This window comes from Zophobas morio, unplaced genomic scaffold (assembly GCF_036711695.1).
Source record: "Zophobas morio isolate AGI-343-1 ecotype UQ-CSIRO unplaced genomic scaffold, CSIRO_AGI_Zmor_V1 ptg000031l, whole genome shotgun sequence".
Taxonomy (NCBI): domain Eukaryota; kingdom Metazoa; phylum Arthropoda; class Insecta; order Coleoptera; family Tenebrionidae; genus Zophobas; species Zophobas morio.
This window is the reverse complement of record NW_026972136.1, coordinates 9,113,904-9,137,961: the sequence shown is the minus strand read 5'-3', so window position 1 is coordinate 9,137,961 and position 24,058 is coordinate 9,113,904. Positions and strand designations below refer to the sequence as shown.

At 44.2% G+C, this 24,058-nt stretch overlaps 1 protein-coding gene across 7 annotated transcripts in view; it reads left to right on the top strand.

The window, feature by feature from the left end:
• LOC135139524 (zinc finger homeobox protein 3) overlaps nucleotides 1-24,058 on the top strand; it is a 294,739-nt gene that overhangs the window by 231,004 nt on the left and 39,677 nt on the right. For 6 of the 7 annotated variants that reach the window (XM_064069793.1, XM_064069791.1, XM_064069790.1 and 3 more), the window contains 3 exons: nucleotides 8,710-11,068; nucleotides 15,431-18,309; nucleotides 20,772-23,898. In XM_064069793.1, the coding sequence (XP_063925863.1) occupies nucleotides 8,743-11,068; nucleotides 15,431-18,309; nucleotides 20,772-23,898 (8,332 nt within the window). In that variant the 5' untranslated portion in view covers nucleotides 8,710-8,742. The remainder of the gene's footprint in view (nucleotides 1-8,709; nucleotides 11,069-15,430; nucleotides 18,310-20,771; nucleotides 23,899-24,058) is intronic. The other variant, XM_064069794.1, reaches the window with a different exon arrangement.

The following is a 24,058-nucleotide window of genomic DNA, read 5'->3' as shown; positions in this document are numbered from 1 at the left end:
GGGAAGGGATAAACGCATTTTGATTAACCTTGTACCTTAATAACAATAACCTCAAAACCATTTCAAGAATTCAAACTATTTGATTGTGCAGTCAGATGCGTATATGGAAAAGAACTAATATGTAACAAATTATTAGTATGAAGTTAATGAGGAAGAAAATGAAAATAAAAACAAAAAATCAACCGGGAACTGTTTTATCATTTGAACAGAGACAAATGTTATGTTAATTTTTATTTTCGTCTTGTGTCATTTTCAAATTGTCAACATTTCTCAGTTTTTCGATTGCTCACTGGATTAAATTGATCTGTTAATAAGAAAATACTAATTTCCATCTACAATCTACCCTAAATAAATATTCATTTTGTTAAAAAAACCACTACTATATGGTTTAAAATATTATCTCAAAAAGTTCTTACTTCGAATTCAAAATTTTGTGTGATGAAATCAGCAAACTTGGGTCCTTGTCCACGTTATTCTACCTGTGTTTATGGAAACCCGTAGAGAGGAGGCGGTGCCCTCTAATACTCTTGTTGCTGGGTACCGACAATACTATTACCTGCGATATTATAGTAAAACTACCACTATTTGGAAGTGACCTCACTGTGCATAAAAGTTTTCTTAGTGCTTAGGATGGTTTGTTTATCCTGTAGTCCCTTTAGTCTTGATGGACACATTTACAGCAGGGACTAAAGGTTTATCCGTTAGTCTTGATGGACACATTTACAACAGGGACTAAAGGATAAACCATCCTAAACGCTAGCAAAACTTTTATGCACACTTCCAGATAGCGATAGTTTTATAGTTTATTAGTGAATGCTCTAATAACTTACATAGATGCAAAGAAGAAAAATAAAAGAATTTCTGTCAATAAAAAAATATAAAAATATACCTACCAACCAAAGAGCATTAAATTTTATTCACATTCTTAAAAAAAGCACAAATTACAGTTAGAACTACATATACGAACAAGAAAACAATATTAAATAGATATCTATTTATTTTCTTCTTAGTAAAGACTTAATGATTTAAATAATATTGTATCTACTTGTCTTGTCATCTAGCGTTCCACCTTAAATCTGTTTAAAATAACACATATAATTATAACATGTGACAGTAATTTTCACACTGATAAACGACCACAAGAGAATGTTTAATACCTCCTGAAGGCACAGTTACATAACTGTCGGTTTACAACACGTTATAATTTCGACAATCCAGCGTTGTAAATATTGTCGCTGGTCGTGGTTTAAATTCACTTCTTGTGATGAAATGTGAAACTCAGTATTGACGAAAATATAAAATATTCTAAATTTTGTTTTTTTCCCGAGATGGCTCGGCGAACTTATGGCTGTATAAGCAGCACTTAAAAATCTACAAGTTGGTGATTCTAACTATTGTTAGAAATTAATTACTTAATTAATTAATTAGTTTGTTATTAGAATTGTTGTAACTATTATTTATTTAGTAAATTTCATGTTATTAAAGAGACAATTTGAAGCTTGTTCGCAATTCACATAAATGTTTTTCAAAAGGTATGATTACACGACCCTGTGGTTCACAAGCCAGACTTGCAGATGATTGCGAAGTTTCTTTGTCTCATTAACTATAACCGATTTTAACCCTTGATGATTCATTATTTGTCAAGTTCGGCTCCTGAAACCCAGAGGTGTATAATCGCTACTTAAAGGGGCTGACCAAAATTGATTTCCTTCTGAACTGGTGACCCAGACCTCAGACTTCTGTATATAACTATCCTTTTGCTTTCTGCATATTTATAAGTTTTTTTAAGAGCGTTCGCATCTTTGCCGACCGTTCGGCTGGTCGCCGGTTGCCAACCTACGTTCGTCCTAAAACCGTGCCCGAGATTTACTGTTCTCCATACTCAGCTAAGCTCTTCGACCGTTTCTTATTTTCTGGGTGAAAAGGTCGCTCTTCTGTTTATGCCCATCCATCTTGCCGCCGCCCCGCGCGCTTTCCCGCCCCTGTGTCAAATCCGGCCACCCAGGGCACCTGGTCCGGTGTGTTATTTTAGGTCGCGCCCCTCGCACTGACCGCCGCTGTAGTGGTTTACAACCCCATTCATGCGTCCATTCATGCCGGTCATCCCTCGCCATTCCGCCGCACTCTCGCCCCCGGATTCAATTATGAGCGCCCTTATGCAATAATAAGTCGCTTTTTAAAAAGGCGGCTTGGCGTGTTCGCAGCGAAAATTTGAGTTTATGAGAAAAACATATTAAAGTGAAGTCTGCAGTCGGCCAGCCGCTTTCTCGACGGCCGAGACGGAAGACGAGAACAATGCTCGCTGTGGGGCGACGCTCCACTAAGACGTATATACATTGTAGCGGGTGCACATAAGTTATGCATGGGACTCACATATGGGCTTCAAATGAAGTTAGATCCACCCTAGCTGCGCGCTTTCGTGTTTCATCATAATACAGCCGGGCAGAGTTATAACGGATATTGTCTTACGGATCCTTCATTCTTTTATTTAGATGCTGATAAAAAATTCCAAACGGGGTATTTTCTCATATGCGAGCGCGGGACGTGGGCGGGGAGGGGGAGGCAAATTTAATTGAAGGATGAGATTTTTCGGAAAGGGCGCGACGTGGGGATGTTTTATTGCGCAGTTTTAACGAATAAATAACGACAGACTTCGGAAAAACCAGCGACGCTGTGTAGGGGCTACATCTGGCGATGATTTACAGCAGAGAAAAAGAAAAGTCGCAGAAAAATTCCAGGGAACTCTTCTATATGACGCTAATTTTACGCACCGGTTTTTCATACTAAGACAAGTTTATATTTACAACAATTATAGTTAGGCCAATGATGCTTGAGCAACCCCGAGTAAAGATCCTCTTTGTTCTAGACATACGTTAATCTCAGGATTGTATTCAGGAAAATTATTGTTCATAACGGTGAAAGTCTGCCACTTTTATGTTAATTATAGAATGTACAAGATCCGTCCGTGTTCATCGTATGGCGACCGCTAGGCTTTAACTGAGATCTTATAATTAATAGATTCTTTCAGTTTTAAGCTGTAAAACTTTGAAGTATAAATTCTCTTTTCTCATTATTCAAAAGTAATTTTGGTGTATTAAAAATTTCCAAAGATATATTTTTTTTAAATCGTTAAAAATCTAAGGCAAAACTTGAAGTAAATTCTAAAATATGATGCGATAAACAGCAAAAAAATATTTTTTTTATTATAAACTTATACTTATACAGTTTTGGAAAAAAAACTATTTGTTTGGGAGCTTATTTTTAACGCCATATCCATGACTATATCTGAAAATTATGAAATGTGGACTTTCGAAAAAATCTCCATATCTTAAAATGAAATATACAAACACTAACAGTAAAAGTTAATTTTTTGTGATAAAGTCACGTTTGACGTCATTGACAACAGTTTTATTTTGGTCATCTTGAAAACCTCAAATTACTGCAACAGTTGCAATATCAGCGATTAAACCATCGAAACTTGATGCCTTATTTCACACCGTTTTAAACAGAGTATTACCCTTAAACAATATTTGCTTGGTGCTTTAGAACAATTGACTCTACAATCATTTCCTTAGAAAATAGACTTGTATTAAAATTAAATTGTGCGATGCAATCGGCGCTGAATATCGTTAACACCACATTAAAAGTAATAACATAACCTTTGTTTCAAGATTGACTTAAATATAACATCCTATACGACGGCAGCTGTTGATCGAGAACCGAAATTTTTGACAAAATTTTGGAAAAGAACACCAGTAAAAGCCGCGTTTGGATTTTTGCTCAAAAAATATCAGTGTTGATCTTAACTCTTCATATAAAACGTGTTTATTGAGCAAAATAAAAATGCAAAATACAGGTGATACTGGATTGCGTAAGGTTACATAATATTTAAGCTCTTTTGAATTGCCAGATGCTAATACAACATCGTCTTGGTGTTCGTACATACGTTTCTTCTAGATCTGTCATATAAGATGGAAATAAGATAGGGCTTACATTGTAGCTCTGGTTATCTTTTTTGGTTTATGATATAATTCGCTCTAGCGACTTGTGCAAAACGGACGGGTCATAAAAATGACACATTATGGGAAATGGAGGTTGTCGGTCTGTCACTCGCGTCGCATAGATATCTAATAACAAATTTTCATTGAGGCGATTATTAGGTCGACGTTGCTGCCCGACCATATTTAGCTTTGGCCAAGATCCTAAAACCAGCAATTTATGAGTGTTAAAGCAATAATGCGGACTGCATATCTTGATGTATTTTTCGCAAGGCGCTCCAAAAGAAAGTTGATCCACTTATTGTCTGTCATCAAAATCCGTGTTAATCGTAATTGTATGTGTTTGTTGCCATTTCAGCCCGCCTACCCACTTAATTGTGTATCTAAATCAAGGTAAGGATCGGTTTACACTATCGGGATCAATTATGCGATTGAGTGCTGCCCCCAATTGTAAATCGGAGGTGGACTGACGGTTTGAAGCGTCGTGGGGACACGTACAAGTCCGTCGGAGATTCGGCGTTTCTCAGGTGAAATAATTAATTTGAACAAATACGCGCAATAAAACACGTCCTAATTGACAAGTTAATAACAATATCTGGCCGAGGCCTCGGGTGGTGAATTTTCTTGTGAACCGGCACCGTTTTACCTACACGTCGTCCATAATAGCCTTTCCAGCAAATAAATGATCGCAGTAAAAAAAATTTAATGGCCACAAATTGTCGATAGTTATCGGTCCGCGTTGGCCCGGGGATTCGTAATCGTGTTGTAGATGTTGAGAGCCTATCGCGGATTAATTCCAGATTATTTGCGTGTGTACGGTGTAATTTCGGATTTAATATTCAGATCCCAATATTGTACCAACGGAAAAGTTGCTCGCGCTCTACGAGCAACAGCTTGAATATTTAACCACTAGATCGTTGATTGCGTTGCCCCGAGATATCAATTATATAGATCGTTATTCCCGACTAAAAACGGAATATTTAATGCTCTTGTTTCCTCCGAACAAAGGAATGCTGGTCTGGGGCCGATTAGGACGCGATCGGCCGGGCGCGAATTGAGCTCGAGAGGAAAAAAGTCGAGTCGCCCCTTCGAAAACCAACAAGTACCAATTATTCGGAGCGTTCCGCTGAAAATCTCGAAATTATGTGTAATTTTGATTAAAAGCGGTGGAGCTGAGCGGATGGGCCAGTGCGGCTCTGGAGATAACCATCGGACCCGACCGCCAGATAAGTCTTCTGGGCGAATGCAACACTTGTAATTACTGATTCCCACACCACGGTGCTCTAATCACGGCAATAATTACGACTTTTTGTTCGGTTTGGTGGCCATTTTTCTCCTGATTTCTCACGATTGATCCGTTTGCTTTACACGAACGAGACGGGATTTTTCCGAGAAAATTTTCGACCAATTAAAATTGCAACATGACCGCGCACATTCCTCGAGCCGTATTTTTTACACGTTTCGATCAAACGGATTGTCTGAGGGTGATTTTAGAGCGAAAACTAGTGCCTACTTGTTGTTTGGATTATTAAATCAACGTCGAATCAACAAACATTACCAATGAATTGAATCAAACTCAATTGGCATATAATGTTCCTGAACTGCGTGTGCTGTAGTAGAATTCATCGAGTTCGTTTTTTTTGTGGTTAACACCATGTTACACTCTATAATAATACACAATACGTGCGTGTATCGGGTGACAGCGAAAACTAACTGATTACGTATGCTTCCCGCTTTTATTCAACTATGAAATCCGTCCCTTTCTCGTAAAAATAGTACAACGAAACTCGTATTTTTAGAATAAAAATTTCAACTTTGTCAATTATTATTTCATGACTTCGCTCAAAAATAGGTGATCCCAAAGGGGACGCGAGTTTTCAAACAGTAGGTGTCTGTTTCTTTTTAACCCTCTTTAATCATCGTTAAATTATACTCCCAGTTAATTTTATATTAATTACGAATTCTCTTTTGCTGCTGGAAAACCTTTTAATTTTAATTTCCCTTCGCATAGTTCATCGATCCAAATACCCTCCTCTTTCGATACTATTTTATTATGCTTTTGCCATGTTGTTATGTTGGTTTTCAGCAATCGTATCTTTGGCGAGTTTGTTTAAGAATATTTAATTCGCGATAACGTGCGAGCTCCTCATTATTTAATTTCTCACGATTGGCAAGAAAAAAGCGGACGTCTGGGGAGATAAGGCGTGGGTTTTTTAAAGGAAATCGGATTTTTTATTCATCAATAGAGACGTTTAATAGCGTGATACGGAGAATATAAAAGTACGCCGACATCGGGATGCAATAAAATTTTTCAATTACCACCGTCGGCGAGGCATAGGTATTACGAAAGAATATCAACCAGAGGCAAATACGCCTCCAAACGTATTTCTGCCTCAACAATTAAAACAATCAAGTAAGAATTACAACATTCGAGGATATTTGCAGAAACTAGGCAAGAAATTAGAAATTATGATGTTGTTCGTGGTTCCAAGTTCAACCGTAATTTACGAGAGGAAAGAAGGTTAATATCGACCACTTAAAAGAAAATTTAGAATGAAGTCAATGATATTGAAAAGAAAAAACTTTTTATTTAAAAACAATAACTGTTAATGTGTCAATTCAACGAAACATAAAATTCTAAAACTATAAATCTTCATAACACTTTGCAGAAAATGGATAAAACCGGTCTTTTTTCAATTGGCATTGCCTCTCCTTTACGTATAATGTCGATTTATTATTAATCAAGTTTTGATCTTTAGAAATTTAATTTGTTCATTAAATGCGCTGCACAGTTATTTTAATAATTTTATAAATGAAAACAGAATACTGAAATAAAAATCTGACTTGTGTCTGTAATATTGGGAACATTAGTACTATGACATTTTAAATTTAACCTTAAAATTTTAAGTTAAAAACTTTTAATATTCCTGCAGTAATTATTATTGTCAAGTGTCAATGAATGACAGATATTGCTAGACCGTGAAATATTTTGATCGTCGTCTTCGTTGATTCACTATTAAAGTCTCTCCAATTGGTTACAATCGTCCGACTTGTCAAAAGGAAAAATATCAAAAGATGTCACCCCCTTCGGGAGTTACAGGAATCTGTAATTAATCCGTTTTGTCACGCGCCAAAACAGTTTGTGCTTGAATTGATATTATCAAAATGTCCAAAAAATATTGCTCTGTGCCTGCTTGTAGGGTAATCAAGGATCCTAGAGAGCACAAAATAATGGACAGATTCCCTTCAAACACTGTGAACAAAAGGTTGTGGTGCAAAAAGGTTTTTAATGCTACAAGTAGGTACCCCAACATAAATCTTTTACCTAAGGGAATGTATACCCATTAAAACCATTTCAGGTGATAATATTGCCAATAATTTATACATTTGTGGTAAACACTTTTGAGAGAAGTTGTTATTATTCAAATAAAAGAATTAAACCCGGCTCTGTTCCTACTTTGTTCCTCCATGGTTCCAAGTCACCGCTACCTGTTCCTACTTCTTCAAGCTACCCAGCAAGCACTAAACGTGATCCAGAATGCAGCTTCATAATTCCTGAGACACATTCCGATAACAATGTAAACACCTCAAGGAAAAATTTTCCTACTGCATATCCCTTTGAAGACCATCCACGCCCATGGCGTTGTGACTTTGGCACCGGTACCGAAATTTTGCCTCTTTTTCAAGTAAAAACCGAAATACATGATGTCAAATTGTGTCAAAAAGTCAGACCATGACAGACATTTAGCCGACATTACAGATTCCTTTCCCTCCCGACGTATGCGTCCTCACATGTCACATTTAAGGGATTGGAGAGACTTTAATAGTGAATCAACGAAGACGACGATTTTGATACTTGTAGATAGTGCGGAGACGTCAACTCTGCTCCAGGTCGGGCAAACATCTAGGTATCTAATTCTAATTATGCTTATTTAGTGCGCAAACACATTCAATTCATTTTGGATTACGAAACGAAGTCCCTTAAAAAATATTGTGATAATTGTTTTTCGATAGAAAATTCTGCCGCTGCCGAACTTCTTTATAGTAGGTGCTGAAATAAGATTGATGCGGAAATTAAATGTTTCACAAGCTTTTCGTAACTTAATTCGTTATCAGTTTTTACGAATTCGTTCATCCAGCTTATTTGACCAATAAGTTCAATATTGTTTGTTCTGTTTTGCATTAACTGTGGTTAGAGTTTAACACTTTTACATATACCTAGCTGTAGTTTTAACTTCATTCAAATGTATTTATACACAATAGCGCATCATTCACGTATTGATGAACACATTTATCGTACAGTGGAATCTGGTTATAACGACATCGGTCATAGCGAAAGTTCGGATATAACGACAAATCATCATTTAAAGAAATTTTGTTTATTGCACTAATGTGGGAAAAGTGGTAACATAAAGGTGCTCTCTTAGGAGAAAGATAATGTTTAGGGTGCTTAGGGATTATCTGGTTTTAAAACGACATGCCTTTAAAATCTCATTAAGGGGTTTATGTGGTATAAATAAGGCCGACGTCTGGAAATGCTATCTCTACATTTCAGTTGTGGTATCTCACCAGACACTTTAAATAGTGAGAACAGTTTGTTCAATTTTTTCATTGATTGTCATTATAACCAGGTTCCAGTGTAGTTTAATTTATGTGTCGGCACGTGCCGTCGGTGTTCCATGCTTTAAGGGCGTTTTCTGTTTGGTTCCAGGGCGTCCGGGTGGCGAACATGTGATGCGCCGCGATGCCCACACTGTCCGCGGCGACTGAGCTGAGTCCCGGCGGCCGCAATTCGCGGCAGAAACAGCAGCAGCAGCAGCAGCAGCAGCAGCAAGAAGAGCCAAGAATGAGCCCCGAGCAAGAGGCGAGTCCGCCACCAGCAGCGCCCGGCGCGTCGCCGCCCCCGCCACCCCCGACTCGCCTGCCCTCGCCCGCGATGTCCCACCAGGACACCTCGGACGTGGAGCAGTTCTCGGGCAAGATCGTGTACAACCCCGACGGGTCCGCGTACATCATCGAGGACTCGGAGAGCGACGGCGAGTGCCACAACACCCCCGTACCGGAGATCGTGCCGCCGCTCCAGGCCGTGTACGTGTCGCGGCTGCTGCGGCAGGCGGCCCGGCCCGCCGAACTGCCCGCCGTCCACAGCTACCGCGTGGTGGCGCTGAGGGACGCCCGGCCGCCGCGGCCCGCGTCGGTGCCCGTCAAGCCCATCCTCATGTGCTTCGTCTGCAAGTTGAGCTTCGGCTTCGCGCGCTCCTTCGCCAACCACGCGCAGGCCGAGCACGGCGTCGCGCTCAAGGAGAACGAGAGGGAAGTGCTGGCCGCGGACTGCTCGGCCATCCTGCAGTGCGTCGGGGCCGACAAGCGGCCGATGGTGTCGCTGCTGGAGCCGCTGGGCCCGCCACCGGATAGCCACCAGAGTCAGCAGGCGGCGGCGGCGGCGCAGAGTAGGCAGGAGGGGCCCTCGCCGCACCCGGAGACGCCGCCGTGCTCGTCGTCGCGGAACACGCCGGGCAAGTCGCCGTCGCCGCCCTTCGCGCCGCCGCCCGCCTTCATGACGGGCACGACGATAGGCGTGTGCCCGGAGCACCTGCAGGGGCGGCCCTCGGGGGTGGAGTGCGCGAGGTGCGAGATGATCCTCGCCTCAGGCCGGCTGGGGCCGGCCGGCCTCGCCAACGTCCACAGCAGGAACTCGTGCAAGACGCTCAAATGCCCCAAGTGCAACTGGCACTACAAATACCAGGAGACGCTCGAGATACACATGAAGGAGAAGCATCCGGAGGCGGAAACGAGTTGCATTTACTGCATAGCCGGGCAACCGCACCCCCGGTTAGCCAGGGGAGAGACGTACACGTGCGGATACAAACCGTACCGGTGCGAAGTCTGCAACTACTCGACCACGACCAAAGGCAACCTCAGCATACACATGCAGTCCGATAAGCACCTCAACAACATGCAGGAGCTCCAGAACGGGGGCGCCCCCAATTCCGAGTCCCGACAGTCGTCCCCGAAGGCGCCTCCCCTGCACCACTCCCCCGTCAGCAGCGGCCACAAACCCAAACCCAGTTTCCGTTGCGACGTCTGCAACTACGAGACGAACGTGGCGCGGAACCTCAGGATCCACATGACCTCTGAAAAGCACACCCACAACATGCTCGTCCTCCAACAGAACGTCAAACACATGCAGACGCTGTCGGCGCTCCACCACCAGCACCCGCCCCAACAGCACATGGAGAGCCTCTACGGCATGTACCCCGGTTTAGGGGAGAAGCCGGAGGCGGCGCTCGCCGACATGGCCTACAACCAGGCGCTCCTCATCCAGATGATGACCGGGGGCCAGCTGCCGGGCCCCGACATGTCCGCGCACTCCGACCTCGGCCTCAACCCGGAGACCATGGAGCCGCCGCCGGAGCCCGCCGACCCCGACCCCGACCGCACATACCAGTGCTGCGTGTGCAACATCTTCAGCAGCGACAGCCTCGAGGAGCTCGGCCGGCACCTGGGCCAGGACCGGACGCGGCTCCGGGAGCAGGAGATCCTCGCCGTCGTCGCCGGCCACTACGTGTGCAAGCTGTGCACGTACAAGACCAACCTCAAAGCCAACTTCCAGCTGCACTGCAAGACTGACAAGCACCTCCAGAGACTGCAGCACGTCAACCACGTCAAGGAGGGCGGGCCGCGGAACGAGTGGAAGCTCAAGTACGCGTCGGCGCCAGGCGGCGTGCAGATCAGGTGCAACGCGTGCGACTACTACACGAATTCGGCGCACAAGCTGCAGCTGCACGCCGCCGCCGGCCGCCACGACGCCGGCGTCGCGCTCCTCAAGCACCTGGTGGAGCGCTGCGCCGCCCTCAGGCAAGACCAACCCAGAGTGTTCCATTGTTCCTTGTGCGGGTTCTCCGCGACCAACAGGCTGCCGCTGCTGCAGCACGTGCGATCGCTCAAGCACCTCCACATGGAGCAGCTGCACCAGCTCCAGAGGAGGGCGGAGGGGAAGGAGAACTCCCCGGAGATAGGAGAGGTGTTCCACGTCGTTCCGGGACCGATCGACCAACAAACTACGCCAGGTAGGAAACATTCGACCTTCACACCCCTCACATCGTATCGTCCCAAAAACCTACCCGTTTTTTCTTTGACCAAAAAACACCATTTAATACGGAACAAAGGTAAATCATATGCAAAAACAACAACAACATTTTACATAAAGCGTCGACCTCTCTCAAGTTTTTCTTTTTATTTTTGCTTGTTGTTTTCGTAAACTGATAACGCCGACAATTCTTCTGCTGTCAATATTACGTTGCTTTTAATTATTACCACTACGTTTTCTTAAGTTAAGTTACAAGTTTGCACGCGTCTTGCGACTGCACAAGACGACAGCGATTTAATTAGTTGTTTTCTAAGCTTTTTTGGTTGCGTTTTTGTTGAGACAACGGCAGTAACAGTTTTGCAGTCACAGCGCGTGGTTACGTTCGAGTGCGACTGTGCCGAGAACTGGAATCGGCAAGTTGTTTGTCATTAATTCCGTTTATGCAAATGTTTGTGCTCAAAAGCAAACTTTTTGTCTTAACCCTTCAAAGAACGGCGAACAAAGGTCAACTAGGTAACAATACGGAGATGTTTCCCGCTGACGGAAAAATTGTTCTCGCTTGTTAATGGATGCAACAAAAACGTTAAACAACTGGCATAATGAAATCTGCACACGAATAGCTTCTGTTGGAAAATATTTAATGAACTTCAACAACACACGTAATGACTAATGTTATAATGATGTAATACAAATATTGAGTTGTTTTCGAGAAGAATTCTTCATTTCGTGTCATAGAACCTCGAGGTATCTGGTGTCGATGTGCTGGAAAATTTATGGCAGACTGGATCAATTCACATGTAGATTGTTGTAGAATTATGTTACGAAACTCCCAAATTTAAATGTTGTGTTGGTGTCGTACAATAAATCTTCAATTGTCTTTAGATACAGAGTAGCTTATTATGAAGTATTTACATAACTCAGACGGGACGAATTTTTCAGGATTAAATTTAATAAGTGTCACTACCAGACCGCATTCGCATAAATTGTTAATTTTTTATCGGGCGTCCATATTTTAATCTTTTGTTATTATAATCTGAGTAATTATTTTCATTATAACGTATTTTCACTCTTATGTGTTCAGTGCACCAAAGAGATTTCCTTCGCAGCGCCGTGCCATAAATTACAAAAAAATGTTACAGCTTTTTTAAGCCTGAAAGAAATTTTAATCAAACAGTGAGTGTAAAGGAGTAACACTAAACATTATGTCATCTATACGACAAAAAATCAATGCAAGCACACACAAAAAATATTTTTATTATTGAGCAAACAAGTAAATACAAGTATTTTCAAGGAGAAACCGACAATATTTACACCCCAAAAGCACCCTATTTTCGAATATTTGAAAGCCGGCAAGAATACATTGCTTCAAACAAATAGCACAATAGTCTTCCAAGGTTAATGTGGTAAAGTTTACCTGAAAATAGAATGGGTTCTCAAATAATGGTACCAAGAAATAGTTTTTGTCGTTTCTTTCGTATTTTTACAGTTTTTAAATGTTTATGAGCATTATTTATTAATAAGTTGTTTTTACAAGCAATTTATTGATCCGTAACAATCAATTTTTACCACACTTGAGTTAATCCTACAGCGTTGTATTAGATGATTTTGGTCTACTGCGGTAGTCGAGAGCTTTGTTGAGTTATCCACTTAAAAATGTTTATCGACGAGTGTTTAGATAAAAAAACTTAGCTGTGATTTAGCGGCTTGAAAATATTTGTTTTTATGTGGCAATACACACAAGACTTTCGTATTTTTAAAATTCGTGTCAATTTTTCTTCGTTGAAAAAAAGGGTTGTAACTGTGTCGCGTATCACTCGAGCAGATCTTACACGGTTACGCGCGCGATATCTTTGTCGTTGCGAAATGGCTAAATAGCCCCATCTGTGCGTCAGGGGTGTTATGTTTGTCTCTTTAGCGTGAATTGACAATTGTTTGTAACTGTGTCAGTCGGGGGTAGCAACTGTGCAGCTGTCCCCGCCCTTCCGCAGCTAGATCGCGTTTCGTGTAATGGTCCGAGAAAATTGCTATTAATAACGTCTACTTTGTAGGCTCATAACACATTTCACCAAAATCCAAATCAAATTACGTTACGATGTAATTTTCGGCGTGTAATTTGTGACTTTAACAGAATAGGATAATTTTAACGGAATTTTCGTGTAAATAATTGGACGTTTCTCGACGTCAGTCCTCGATCCGACCGTCGCAACGTTGTATTTTTCAAACAATGCTTTTAACAGTTAGCCGCGTATCGTGATGAAATATCACATTGTGTATTTAAGGATCAGTTTAATTATCCTGTTCGTGCATGTGTTTGGCACCCATGGCGTCACTGCGGGCCCTTCCAGGCCGTATGCCTGGTGTTGCCGTAATTGTGGGGATTTTTTAATAAAATATATTCGTCCGCCTGTAATTAGGAATATTTTTGATCTGTTGTTTGTTGCGAGGCGGGGACGGGCCCCCGAGCCCGGCCACACAATGGGGCTCTAAACCGATTGTTCTTATTGTCACTGCGGCCCGGTGTTTTAGTTACATCTTACACCGTTAATCCCTGTCATTACTGTAACACAATGCACGCCTAAATTCCACCTCTCGACGCTTTCTCCGAAACAAACATGGCTTCGAGACACTCGTTATTGTTAGCGGACCGTTTTATGCACAAGCTGGCTTTGTTTTCGGGGACCAAAGCGAAAAACGGACCATTTGACCATAATACGGACCTTGTTTGGAAGTCCGCCACGAATCGAAACGATATGCTCGATCTACCGAACCGTTCAAAATCATACACACAGAGCCGGCACAGCTCAAGGCCCAGTTTTGGGTTCATTGCTTTTTTGCAATTTCCCGACCGACCAATGTGCTCACTCTGACCTAATAACAGCCTTCTGTAGGTCGGTTTGTCACCTGTTTGAGGTCAACGTAATTTATCTATTATACATTAAAAAAAAATTGACAAAATTTATGTTTAGGAGAGTATTATACGAAAGAGTGAAAACAGTGGAAATCTAAGAAGTTTTTCCTTTTCTTTTTATGCAAATCAAGCTTGTCTAAAAAAAATTGTCACTTGATGATTTTGACGAAAAACTACCGAAGAATGTTAATAATTTTAGATCTTTGTTAAATTGAGTATGACATTTGCTAATTTTTTTATTTGGTGTACAAATAGCAAAAAGCAAATTTGTGAGATAATTTTTTTCATCGCGGCGGTCTGGACACTTCAGTGACGAACTTCGTTAAGAATTTGCGCAAACAATAACGTAGCCACGTTTTCCATGCCGTTGTAGCATTTCAGGTTTGGTTGCACCTCCACACATCGATTAGCATTACAGATTGCAGTAAAATATTTTCATTTTTAGTGTTCATGTCTGTTTATGTGGGTAAGCTGAAAACGGTTGAAACTTTAAAAATAAATTCTTTGTCATTCCAGTAAAACTGGATATGTAAATGACAATTGGGGCGAAATTTTTTCTGAAAGACAACAACCTAGCACGTTTTGCCCGCCAACAGAAGCTATTTCCAAAACAGCTTTTATTATGACAGTCGAAGACAAATTGTGCTGTGTATTTTCCAGTGTCGTGTTATCACCTGCTTCTTGCCAAACTGTTTTCGCACAGAGTGGCTCATTTATAAGAATTTGCATATACGGAGAGGGATTAATTTTTCAGGATTAAGTGGCAGTATTTGTCAATTTTGCTTAAATTGTTCCGCGTGTATAGTATTAGCGTCACCGTTGATATATACTTTTTCATCGAGTTGTTTATATCGGGTTGCTCAATTGAATGTGCAATTTCTATTACATTATAATAAATGAGCTGTTTCGATCAAAATTGTTAATTAAAATAATTTATTTGTCCAGTAGGTAAATAACTTACGCAAATTCTGTATAGGTGAAATATACCGTTAAATTAATTCTTTGTTTTAAAGTTTTGAAAACTAATGATTTGTCGTGCTCTGGGTCAAAACCGAAATAAATTTAATAACTATAAATATTTTTCACCCATTGTGTTCTAATCAATTAATTGAAATTCTTATGTGGTCGATTTGTTGACATGAATATTAATTGATTCAGATAGCGTCTGGACCATAAACGTTCCAGCGTAATTTCAACATCATCAAACGAGGAACAAATTAATTAATAAAGGTTTGGTTTCACGTCATGTGCATTACCTACACAGTTTCCAGTGCGATAAAAACAGAATTGTAATTTTTTATTCCTGTCATACTTGGATTTGAAATAGTTTTTCATACACTAAAAAGTAAAAAAGTTAATTTGTTCCACGTCTCTTGTCACGAAAACTCCCATACTCGTATGTATCGTGTACCGTAACCCTTGCTCTTTCCCCAGAGCGTCGCGACAGCGTAAACTCCGAACTGAGCCAGATCGAGTCCAGCCGCGGCGACCCCGTGAAAACCGAACCTCGCGAAGACAACGAAGAACTCCCCACGTCCGAATCCTCCCCCCAGCACGTGTGTCCGTACTGCGAGTACAGCAGCGACTCGGAGATGCGCATCCAAGCCCACGTCCTCGCCCAACACGGCACCAGCGCTTCCACGGAGCAGCAGATGTTCCAGTGCCCCCTCTGCCAAGACTCGTTCAAGGACCGCTCCAGCCTCGAGCGGCACGTCATGCAGATCCACTCCGTGAACAGCGAGGGCCTCCAGCGACTGCTCATGCTCGTGGACCAGAGCCACTGGCTGAACCAGTCGTCGCGGACGCCCACCCCCAACAACCCCAACAGCAGCCAGATCGTGTCCCCCACGTCGGTGTCTTCCAAGGACTCCGCCAAGCAGGAGAAGGGCGAGGAGGGGGAGCGCGAGCTGATGTCGCCGTCGACGGAGGACGGCGGCGAGCTGGAGGCCGAGCGGTGCCTCACGTGTCTGAAGACGTTCAAGAACATCGACGAGCTGTGTTTCCACCAGAACGAGACGGGGCACCTGGAGATCAAGCAGACGCCGAGCGGGCCGGGGTATTTGTGCTGGAAGAAGGGGTGCAATCAGTTTTTTCCGACCGCGAACGCGCTCCAGATGCACTTCAAGGACTCGCACGCGAGGAACTCCATCACCAACATGTCGGTTTCGGAAAAGCACGTGTACAAATACAGGTGTAACCAGTGCTCGCTGGCGTTCAAGACGCTGGAGAAGCTGCAGCTTCATTCGCAGTACCATTTGATCAGGGATGCCACCAAGTGCGTCCTGTGCGGGAGGAGCTTCAGGTCGCTGGTGGCGCTGCACAAGCACGTGGAGAGCGTGCACTCGGAGCTGACGGACGAGGAGTTGACCGCGTACAAGCAGAGTTTGATGAACAATCCGCTGCTGCTGGCCGGGCTGCAGGGCCAAGTGCTCGACAGCTCGACCAACGACATCCTGAAGAAAGAGTCGATGGCAGGGGAGGAAGAGGCGGCGGATTGCGACGACAGCAAAGAGTTGAACACGAGTCACGACGATAGCGTCCAGAACGACGGGGAGAATTCCGACGACAGCATCATATACAAAGATCAACAGTTCCTAGAAGATTACCTGAACAGTCAAGCGATCGCGGAGGATAGCTACAACGATCCGAACCGAAAATACAAGTGCCACCGTTGCAAAGTGGCGTTCACGAGACAGAGTTATCTCACGGCTCACAACAAGACCCTTTTGCATCGAAAGGGCGAAAAACTGAGCTATCCGATGGAAAAGTACCTGGATCCAAATAGGCCTTACAAGTGCGACGTCTGCAAAGAAAGTTTCACGCAAAAAAATATACTCCTAGTCCATTACAATTCGGTAAGTCACTTACATAAGTTGAAGAGGGCGATGCAAGAGCAACAGAACAACAACAATAATCCGGCGGTGTCTCCCGTTATCGGGAATCAAGCGCAGAACCTGACGTTGACGCCGAAGAGCACCTCGAGCGAAGAAGACGACAAGAAGAGGTACCGCTGCAACATCTGCAAGGTGGCGTACACGCAAGGCAGCACCCTCGATATTCACATGCGGAGCGTTCTGCACCAGACCAGGGCGAGTAAACTGCAGGATCTGGCGATGGCCGGACAGATAGATCTGTCGAAGCCGCTGATTGAGCAGCCTGATGCCCTGCAGTCTCCGAAACAAAGCAGCCCCATCCCCGGTGGTGGGGAGAAGACGTCTCCCACCCCTCCGTCACCTGGCACAGGTAGCCAAGGGATGATGAGTTGTCCCAAGTGCGGCGCCCTTTTCGGTTCGCAAGAGCAGTTGAGTGCACACCAGCAGCTGTACTGCATGTTCGCGGCGCCGATGGCCATCTTTCAATCGGCGCAAGAGCCGGGCCAGGCCAAGAGTCCGCCTCCTGGTGAACAAGACGACGCCGTCGTCCGACTGAACATGCCCAAGAAAACGGGCTCGCACATGTACAAACACTTGTTGGAGAGCTTCGGCTTCGATCTGGTGATGCAATATAACGAGAGCCACCAGCGGCGACAGCGCCAAGAGGAGAAGGCCCGGACGCCGCCCCCGGAGCAGCCCGAGGCCAAAGCAGAGGACGACGCAGAAAGCACCTTACCAGAAGTAAGTAGATCCACGTGCCAACATTGCAATAAAGAGTTCTCTAGCGTGTGGGTGTTAAAGTCACACTGTGAAGAAGTACACAAAGATTTAGTGCCACTAGAATTCTTAGAACAGTATGCCCAACAGTTCAAGAACGAATACGAAAAGAAAACGGTGGTCGTGACGGCGGCGACGTCTTCCACGATAAACAGCCATCCTCGGGTAGCGACGCCCGGAGCGCCCACCACCACGACGTCGACGAGTCCGGGCGCCGACGCCACACCCGAAAAGGACGACGAGTCCAAAGACGCGTTGCACGCCAAGCTCAACCTGCAGACGCCACCGGAGGCGGCGTCCACGGCGCCGTCGACGCCGACCTCGTCGACGACGCCGGCCAGCAGCACCGACTCGCTGCCGGCGAACATACAGGCGATGATCGCGCAGAGCATGCAGAATCCGATGGCTCTGGCGCAACAGATGACCGAAATGCAAGCGGCGCTCAACGTGATGCAACTGCAACAGCTAAATTTCAATCCGATGATGCAGATGATGGGCATGGGGCTGCCTCTGGGCCTGAACGCCCTGGCCGCGATGAACCTCCAGCCGCCCCTCGTGCCGCTGATGATGCCGCCGCCTCCCTACGATCCGATGGCGCAGTTCGGGCCCCAGGACCAGCAGGCGATGATGGCCAAGCAGCAGGCGATGATGCAGCAACAAGCGGTGAGTTTTTACGATTATCGCTGTCATTCTCTTTTCATTTCTGCCCATTGTTGTACAGAGCGTTCCAATTACGCCTTGTAAAAATCGTAACGTAACGACGGGCCTTGTTCAAATTATTGCGTCTTAGTTACGGGTGGGTTTTTCCGTCGGGGACGTTTACCTGTTCTTTTAAAACCTCGACTCGTAATAAATAGTCAGAATCGGTCCTTCGTAGAAATTTTTATTGAAGTTAAGCGGACGGTGTAACGAGATCGGTTTTGTTCTAGATGCTTTCGCGTTGTTGTATTTACTTGGACCGCAAGCAGCGAAAAAGGAACAACAATCGATCAGCTTCATTTTTCCGTTACCTTAATGCACTTGGAAATTATTTACTTAACGTTTGATTAAAGGAAACGCATCATTTCTTCGATATCGCAGGGCTCTATTTAACGGTAACTGTAACAGAGCAAAATAAGATGTCTCAATTACCTCATTTCTTCTTAATTGTGCTGATGAAATTTTAATTTAATAAATTAATTAATACCCGTCTGTGTGAATGTACCACCTACTGCTTTAGAAATGACAGTTGCTTTTGATAAATTCTCATTAGCTGCAAATACGTTTCACGCTGCGTTCGTTATTGCCCAAAATTATCTAGAAATTTTATGTTGAAATTGATCGGAAGTACTTAATTAATTTCTAATTTTCTCTGTCATTGCGGTAATTAAAATCTTTAATAAAAATTGAGACATTATATCACAACACGCTCAGGATGCTTGAAAAAAAAAATGATTATGGGAAATTCTGATAAGATCGTACACACACGTTTCAAACTCAGTTTTGTAGGTTTTTCCGTTTGTTTAAATGACTTATCTTGACGTAAACTGAGAGTAAATAAATCTGAAATAAAAATGTAACAATTGATTTTTTGCTGATTTTCATAATGTATAATCATAAATGAACATACTCTATACATATTACTCACTACAAGAAAGAACAAAGTGCAGTGAATCTCCTTGGTACAATCTGAAAGTTAAATTAAAAATAAGTAGAAAAATTGTTTTTTTACCTACGTTAAAATTACATAACATATTGAACGCACACTGAAACCATTTAAATGAGTACCGCTGTTTCTCAAAGTCTCTTGGGTATCTATACTTTGAAGTCCTGACTTTATAGTTGAAAAGTTCGTAAAGATGATTCCCAAAACGTGTTCAATCAAAATAAAGGAAAAACAAGAACAATTTACAACATACTTTTGCCTTTTGGTTGTCGCAAAACAAAATTTTATTTTAAGCATGCAAATAAATTACAGCAAATCCTACTATCGAGTGGAATTAACTATATCTTGGTTGTCTTAAAAGGTCACATTATAATTTTCCTTATTCGGAAGAATCGCATTTTTATTTATTTATTTTAAACAGGATGTATTGTTTTGGAAAATCCTGTCGAGAGGATTCTGTTAATCATTTTGTGGTTATCAATAACATACCACAAATAAACTCACTCGAAAATGATCATAATAAAAATCGCTTCCCGTATATTTTATTTATGAGAAATCGTATTAGAAATTGTAATAATTGCTTTTTATGTTGGCGTTTTGCTGCAAAATTAAGACATATACCGACGTCAACCTGAATCCGTGCGTGAATGGCTAATAAGATTTTTTTATGAACTCTTATTATTTCTTAACCCAATCAATTAAGTCAATAACGTTACTAGATAGTATCGATAAAAGAGAATGCATAATTTTTGAAAAGTGCAATACCGTTCGATGTAAATAGCACCCATTATTATGGTCATTATTTTATTAACGGATATTAAACTCTGGCATTTTTCGTTTTTTGCTCGCGTAATTATTATACGTTATTGCTCTCCTTTATGTCGACAGTTATGCTGTTCGTATCATAATTATAATAAATTTTATCTTTCAGGCACTCAGCTGCCGACGTCGGGTGTTGTTGTTTCGAACGTTTATTGGGACGCTCTGTATTCGGCCGGCCGAACGTAGGATAATTTCTGTCGGTGGTGTAATTAAAAGTTCGGGGCGGTGTTGTGGAAGAACACTTTGTATTTTGGCCTCACGTATTACTAATTAAAGTTACCGACCGTTGTTAAAAGTGATTATCGGCGTATAATTCCGTTAATGAGTAGTTGCGCCGTCCGAGTTTTAGTACATTGGTAATTTTTTCTTTGGTATTTTAAATTACACGCATAGTGGAGAGTACAATAATTATAGATTTCGAGATCTGACAATTATTAGCGTCTGTTTCGATCCGACTGTTGATTATTTTAATTGCTGTTTGTACGATGTAGCCTTGCATTGTGATAATTATCGTAATTGATTTATTGCCAATTTGTTACAATTTATTAAGGCTGTGTGTATTTACGGATCGGGTATTGAGACCGTATAAATCTGTATAATATCGACAGTGGAATAATGCGAGGTTTATGCATTGTCGTTTTTTCTCTCTGTTGCTCAGGCCGTTAACGCTGCTGCGAATCAGAAGCGCGCAAGAACGCGCATCACCGACGATCAGTTGAAAATTTTGCGTGCGCACTTCGACATAAACAACTCTCCATCGGAAGAGCAGATCCACGAGATGGCATCGCAGAGCGGTCTTCCACCCAAAGTCATAAAGCATTGGTTCAGGAACACACTGTTCAAAGAGAGACAACGAAACAAAGATAGTCCATATAACTTCAACAACCCGCCTTCGACGACGCTCAACCTAGAAGAGTACGAAAAAACCGGTGAAGCCAAAGTCATGCCCCTGAACAGCTCGGGCAGCAGCACCGAGGAGATCAAACAACCGAAGAGCGACGCGACGCCCCCTCAAGAAATCAAGACAGAGATGAAGGAAGAGCCGGTGGAAGACGCGGCGAAATTCGACGAGAGCAAAAACTGCGAACCGACGGAAGAGAAACCCAACATTTTTAACCTATCCTCAAATCTCCAGCCCCCGCAAAGTCCCGCGACGTCGGTCGCGAGCTCAGACAATCTCAACCTGTCGCAGGCCTCCGCTCCCACCACTCCCAATAGTCTCACCCTCACGTCGATCATCGTGTCGCAGCTAGGCGACACCCTCACCACCAGCACTTCTGCCCTCAACATGTCGACCTCCTCGACGCACCACGGCTTGTCCAGTCCGATGCTGCCGCCCCCCAAACTCAACCAGCAGAATTTTCCCAACCCAAATAACCTCCAAGCGATGCTGCCGCTCACCCCCAACCGGTGTCTCAGTCCGAACCGCGACTACAACAGTTCAAGCAGCCAAGGTTCGTGCGGTACCACCGGCAAAAGAGCGAACCGAACGAGGTTCACTGATTACCAGATAAAAGTTTTGCAAGAATTCTTCGAAAATAACGCTTATCCCAAAGACGACGATCTCGAATATCTATCGAAATTGTTGAATCTCAGCCCGAGAGTGATTGTGGTTTGGTTTCAGAACGCTAGACAGAAAGCGCGGAAAGTCTACGAGAACCAACCCGCCGCAGAACCGGCGCCTGGCATCAGCGACGAGAGCGGCGCCAACAGATTTCAAAGAACCCCGGGACTCAACTACCAGTGCAAAAAGTGCCTCTTGGTCTTCCAGAGGTACTACGAACTGATCCGCCACCAAAAGACGCACTGCTTCAAAGAGGAAGATGCTAAGCGGTCGGCGCAAGCGCAGGCGGCGGCGGCGCAAATCGCCGCTGTCCTCAGCTCGGAAGACTCCAACTCCAGCACGACGGTCGAACAGTCGCAGCAACAACAACAGCAACAGAACAGCGTCCAGCACAGCCCGCAGCTGCAGAACGCCGCCCAGAGCCCGATCCAGCCCAACCTTTCGACGACGCCGACCCCCACGGCCGGAAATTTTCCCTCTTCTCCCTCCTCCGGTGATAATAAAGAAGGCACGTTTCAGTGCGACAAGTGCAATCTAGTTTTTCCGAGGTTCGACTTGTGGAGGGAGCATCAGTTAGTTCACATCATGAACCCGAATTTATTTCCGACATATCCGCCGGATTCCCCTTTCGGGATCTTGCAGCAGCACGCCCAACTCCAGCAGCTGAACGCGAACCTGGGGGACATGACGAAGAACTCCTCGCAGAACATGCAGCACCCGCTCATGAACATGCTGAATAACGTGGCGGGGCAAAAGCGGAAGCTCGAGGAGTTCGAGGTGGAGAGCGACACGTCCGATCAACCCAAAGACAAGAGGTTGAGGACGACGATTTTGCCAGAGCAGTTGGACTACCTGTACCAGAAGTACCAGATCGAGAGCAACCCTTCGAGGAAAATGTTGGAGAACATTGCAAGAGAAGTGGGGTTAAAAAAAAGAGTGGTACAGGTGTGGTTTCAGAACACTAGGGCTAGAGAGCGGAAAGGGCAGTTTCGTGCCCACGCACAAGTAATCAACAAGAGGTGTCCCTTTTGTCCCGCTCTGTTTAAAGTTAAGTCAGCTTTAGAATCTCATTTGACGACGAAGCACGCGGCGAGGGGCGAAGTTAACATCGACGCCCTTCCCGACGAAGAAGTCAGTTTAGAATCTTCGCCTAGTCTTAGTTCGGGGGGCGACAACAAGTTTCAACAGAACCCAAACATGATGCCTCCGATGTTTCCGACTTTGCATCCAGAGATGGAGAATTCGATCAAAAAATATTACGAAGAGAGCATGAAAAGATACATCAGCGAGTTGCAAGCTCACGCTTCGTCCTCCAACGGCGACAAGAGCGAGATAAAGTCGGGGAAAGAGGAAGGGGAGATCCCTTTAGACTTGTCGAAGCCTGTCGATTTGTCCCGCCCGATGAAAGTCTCGATGGACCACGAGCGCAGCATCTGCGATCCTGGTCCTTTGACAGATCTGAGCGAGCGATCGCTTTGTGACGAACGAAGCGACTCCATGTCGGAAACGACGGAGATGTACGACGATGAGAGTAACCCGACTTCGCCGGCCAGCAGCACCCAGAGTAATACGCAGAAGTTGTCCAACAACACGGGCGGTTCCGCTTCCAAACGGTTTCGCACCCAGATGTCCTCCATCCAGGTCAAGGTGATGAAGTCGCTCTTCTCCGACTACAAGACCCCCACGATGGCCGAGTGCGAGATGCTCGGTCGCGAAATCGGCCTGCCGAAACGCGTGGTGCAAGTGTGGTTTCAAAACGCCCGAGCTAAAGAGAAGAAGAGCAAGATCGCGCTTCAGAAGGTCCTGGGGGCGCCCGACAACGACAACCCCGTGCTGCCGGAAGACTGCAAGTTCTGCAACTTCAAGTATTCGCACAAGTACTCCATCCAAGACCACATCTTCACCAAGAGCCACATCGCCAACGTGCGGCTGCACCTGGAGAACGCGAGCAAAGAGAACGACACCAGCGAGTTCACGGTGCCGCCGCTGCCGGGGGCCTCCGCCGGCGTGAGCGCCGACTCCACGACCAACCCGCCGCAGAACCTCAACAACAACACCCACCTCCAGCTCCTGCAGATGGCCGGGATGCAGGTGCCTCCCGCGAAGGGCGAGCAGGAAGAGAACAACGAGACGCTGTTCCAGCAGCTGTACGCGCTGGGCAACAACGCCAACTACGGGGTCCAGAACCAGTACGTGCACCACTCCATGTTCGGCGCCAACGGTGAGTACTCGTTGTAGTCTGTGGTGGTGGTTTTGGTTGCTGCTTGCATGCCGCGGAAGCCATTTTCGAAAAGCGCGTCAAATCGGAACTGGGAGAATCTGATAGCGATGTTTGCTTTGACAATCAACAATTCAATTAGATAACGGCAGCTAAAGAGAAA